The 4,688-nt window shown below is 48.9% G+C and overlaps 1 protein-coding gene across 4 annotated transcripts in view; it reads right to left on the bottom strand.

Moving 5' to 3' along the window:
• Positions 1-264: 264 nt before the first annotated feature.
• The window catches only part of agap1 (ArfGAP with GTPase domain, ankyrin repeat and PH domain 1), a 134,355-nt gene continuing 129,931 nt past the window's right edge, over positions 265-4,688 (bottom strand). For 2 of the 4 annotated variants that reach the window (XM_079734727.1, XM_079734726.1), the window contains exons 17-18: positions 4,481-4,688; positions 265-3,995 (exon numbers count right to left, since the gene is read on the bottom strand). The exon at positions 4,481-4,688 is cut by the window's right edge and continues 63 nt beyond it. In XM_079734727.1, the coding sequence (XP_079590853.1) occupies positions 3,786-3,995; positions 4,481-4,688 (418 nt within the window). In that variant the 3' untranslated portion in view covers positions 265-3,785. The remainder of the gene's footprint in view (positions 3,996-4,480) is intronic. The other 2 variants (XR_013811799.1, XR_013811800.1) reach the window with 2 other exon arrangements.

Genomic DNA, 4,688 nt, shown 5'->3' with positions numbered 1-4,688 from the left:
AGAAAATGCGAAACAAAAATAGTACGAGGTCACACTCCGATCCCTATGTGACCGGTTTAGGGACAAATTGGAAAGAAAAAGATGCGAAAATGTTTAAAAACAATCCTCACATGGACACATTATCAGAGCCCAACATTTAAAACAAAGATTCGGTTTTACTGGGTAGCTCCCAGTTCACATTATAGAACTGAATTGAATAACTGCCCCTTTTCAAGTGTCACAATAAAGCGATGCAGACAACACAATATATTAAGAAGCATTATTCTTGTCTTTATTGAAAAGAGACACATTACAGTAAAAGACTCTGTATTAGGTAGAATTTTTGAACAACAGAACTGTACAGCCAATAACAACGGAAACAACTCAATAATAATAATAATAACAATAATAATAATTAGAATAACAATGACCATACAAACAATATTGTGTCCGGATGATAATCCATTGATAGTAATCATCATAATTAATTTGGATGGACAGGAGAAGTTTACAATATACAAAACGGTAGGATTGGGCGAGAGAGGTGTCTCTCATAGGGGAGTGTCTGCAAGGCGGGTTCATAAATAGTGTGATGGACAGGCCGCGGGGGGCGGGGTTAGAGGGGAGAGGCGTGGGGTAAAGGCTACACACGTGATGACAGGCGGATGAGGTAACACGAGACATGGCAGAAAAACCCAACAAACTTAACGTATAGTTCATGAGTGTTAAATATTTCTTTTTTTTTTCTCTTCATTTTTCGCTTCTTTTTACTACTATGTACACGTGAAGAAAAATGTCGACGTCGGCGTCGATACGATTAACATAGGACTGGCCTGTCTTTCCCAAAACTTTTCCCGGCGTCTTTCGAAAAGAAGACGGGGAGGAGAGCGTATATTCATATTCACAGCTGTGTTGCATTAGTCGTTAACAGTGGCCGTCCGACCGAGTCCAGCCAGAGGTTTCTGAAGCGGGGAGCTTTACGTGTTTACACAGCTAGCATTCATTGGCTAATTTCAGCTATTTCTTAAGCTAGCTGTCGCTATAGTTCAGTGGTGTATAGTTTGGATATCATAATCCTCGTCATGCTAGTTTTTATTGTTGTTTTTGGCAGAATTGTCTTTCTGGAGAAGTCCACCGGCTTCCAGGTAGGACGCTTGGTAAGAGCAAAAGCGAGAAGTAGCCCCTAGGATTTGAGCGAGCTAACACGGAACTTGACATCCCCTCGCTAACTGTCCGTTTATCTGAAAAATGTAGCCTAGCGTGTGGCCGAACAAGCTAATGCAACCTGTCGGGTGAACCGTCGTGCCTCTGTTGCGTGCGTATAGCAGTGCAGCTTGTGTGCGATCGGTTGCCGCTAGCGTCTTAATGGTGAACTCCGGCTAACGGTGGCAAACTCTTCTGTTTGGTGTCAGGAGGGCGGGCGATCGGCTCTCTCGTCATGCGAGCCACCGATGAGGGACCCTGGATAAACAATGCGAATTTCGTTTGTTTTTTCCCGTTATGATGAAGAGGGACTGACTCAACCGACGGCGGCTGTAGTGCATTTCAGTAATCAACGTTCGTGGCGTCGGAACCTCACGAGACAATTCCGAAAAAAAACGTACAAAAAAGTGAAAAACTGAAACCGTCTAGAGTTTCAGTCAGGGAGGCTCCGTCTGAAGCTCCGATAAGCCATTGCAAAGGGTTTATATGTGTGACTGGGTCGGGCCGAAGGGCGTGGTGGGGGGGGGATGGATGGCACATAATCCAGATAGATGTTCTTCTTAAAACGGGGCCATGGCAGTGACTCTAAAATAAGATCCATCGGGTGGACTAGACGTGCTTAGTGTTTACAGTCCTCATTGCCTACTTTAAAAAAATCGTTGGATGTCAACTTGTCCAACCTTCAGCCAAGCAGGCCTGGCTTGTAAAACACACACACACACACACACACACACACACACACACACACACACACACACACACACACACACACACACACACACACACACACACACACACAGTGTCCAAGTAACCGCGGTTACTTCCTGTATCCTGTAATAATATACATGACATCCCCAGCAACAGACGTGGGATAGTAGAGTAGAGAGAGCATAAGAGACAGAGAGAGAAGGTATGTCAGAAAGATATGAGATCAACTATTTACAGAGCTTGACAGGGGTTCAAAGCCCTTCGATCCAATTGGCTGAGCGGAGTGGGCAAACTCACCTGATTGGATATGAAATGTGTTAAAGGAGGCGGGGTAAGCATGTTGGCGCGGTGTACTAAGTCGGTCGCTGCTTTGTTATCGTGTCTACATCTACAGGCCTCGTCATTCTACCACATGACCTCTTTTGGCAGATAAATACAGAACGAGGACACGAAAAGACCCTTTTAGCCCCCTCCCCATAGTGGCGACTCATCGTCGTACAGCGCTGTGATTGGTGGGGAACAAACGGCAGGTCTTAACGAGACAAAGAGCTTAATGAAGGCAAGTGTGGCTAACCTTAAAGTTACATTCCCTTCTGCCCGCCGCAAATGCACACCAGGCTCCAGCACGTCTCTGGCCTTCACACATCCTCGCTTCACATCAAACTAACTTTAACTAGGCTAGTCTACAACACGTTGATTATCTTATTTATAATACCTACCCGAAAGAAGCACTCTCCTACATGTCTATAAATGGTACATTCAGCGTGTTTAGGGGGCAGGGGCGATATTAAGTAATACTGGCTATCTACTGGTGGCGGCTGCTTCTGTTCACACTCTGAACTCTCTGTGGATTTGAAGATAAAGGAAAGCAGAGTTTAGACTCACACAACCGAGGGATTTGGATGTCACAGGGAATTTAGACAGCGTCAGGTCCCTGAGTGGCAACTGAATCTATACAATTACTACACAGTGTGTAAGAGAGAGAGAGAAAGAGAGAGAGAGAGAGAGAGAGAGAGAGAGAGAGAGACTACTACAGAAGTTAAAAAAAAGGGTGTCTCATTAACTAGCATCAATAAACAGGATGTGTTGCGGACATAGGTTAGGAGCAGATTCCAGCCTCACCGAGGGCCAAAAATAGGCTGGGCCTTTGTTTGTTATCTTGACATGCCACCACCTTGCCCAAATCTGTCTTTCATCCATGGCACGACATCCTGTGCATCGGTCTCTCCAGTCCTTAGTGCAGTGCACCATGATAATATTAGGAATTGAAAAAAGGGGGCGGTGCGTGCATCGATATCTGGCTACTGATTGGCTGCTTGTGAATAGCCATAGAGGCGTGTGTGTGGGGGGCAGGTAGTGTTGTCGTATTTGTGACGTGACGTCGGGCGGCAGGGTCATCGGTCAAAGACGACGTGCAACTGCTTGAGCTGTAGTTTGACAGACATTTCCCAGCATGCTTTGGGAGGGGGGGGGGGGGGGGGGGGGGGGGTCCTTTCCTCCCGATATGACATGACGCGTGTCACACTAGAGATATGCAGGAACATGATCACGTCTATACACTCGAGTCACCAGAGGGGACATCGTTGCACTTCCAGGGTGTATGTGTGAGTGTCTGGAACTGTGTGTGTGATGGATAGGTGCTGGACGGAGGGGGGGGTCACACCGAGGAGTGCACAATTAGTGGTTCCCAAATCACTTCTGTTTCAACGTCGCCAAAAGAAAAGAAAACGCCAAATTGTTCATCTTGGCCGCTTGTATGTACATCAGTTTACACCTCCTCTCTCAACGCGCGGGATGACCTTTCACTCCCCCGGGAGCGCCGTTGCGCCGTACAGGAAGTCGATAGTGAAGTTGAAGAGGGGCTGGGAGTGCGGGGGCTGGGTGTGGGTCGGAGGTCAGATGAGGGCGGTGCTGCCGGAGCTGCTGCAGCTGTTGTTGCGGTTGGTGTTGCGGCGCGACAGGTTGGGCGTGGCCATGAGCGGGAAGCGCTCGTCGGGGCAGCCGTACTGCGCCAACGTGTCCACGCACTCCTGGCTGCCCGCCTGCCGCGCGTACGCCATGGCGCTGTTGCCGTGAGCGTCCCTCGCCATCAGGTCCACGCCGTACTGCCGGAGAGAGAGAGAGAGAGAGAACGGAGGATATGAACACACATGATTCCGAAGAAAACGACGACTACCAAACCGATGGCGAAGACCAAACCAAATATGAAAACCAAACCGATGGCGAAGACCAAACCAAATATGAAAACCAAACCGATGGCGAAGACCAAACCAAACATGAAAACCAAACCGATGGCGAAGACCAAACCAAACATGAAAACCAAACCGATGACGAAGACCAAACCAAACATGAAAACCAAACCGATGACGAAGACCAAACCAAACATGAAAACCAAACCGATGACGGAGACCAAACCAAACATGAAAACCAAACCGATGACGACGACCAAACCAAACATGAAAACCAAACTGATGACGAAATCCAAACCGCTTTCACAAAACCGATTAAGAAAAAACCTAACCGATGACGAAAACATTTCGTCATCGCCCCTCCCGTGTGGCGACCCACACACACACACACACACACTCACCCATATGAGGAGCTGGGCGATGACCACGTTGCCCTTGCGGCTGGCCAGGTGCAGGGCGGTGCGTCCGTCGCCCTCGCCGCACGTCTCGTTGACCTGCGGCCGCGAGCCGTGGGCCAGCAGCAGCACCACGGCGCGCAGGTCCTCCTCCGCCGTGGCGTGCAGCAGCTGCTGGCCCAGGGACAGGTCGCCGGCGGCGGCCGGCGGCGGC

This window comes from Pollachius pollachius (assembly GCF_949987615.1).
Source record: "Pollachius pollachius genome assembly, chromosome: 4".
Lineage (NCBI taxonomy): Eukaryota > Metazoa > Chordata > Actinopteri > Gadiformes > Gadidae > Pollachius > Pollachius pollachius.
This window is presented reverse-complemented; position numbering and strand designations above follow the sequence as displayed.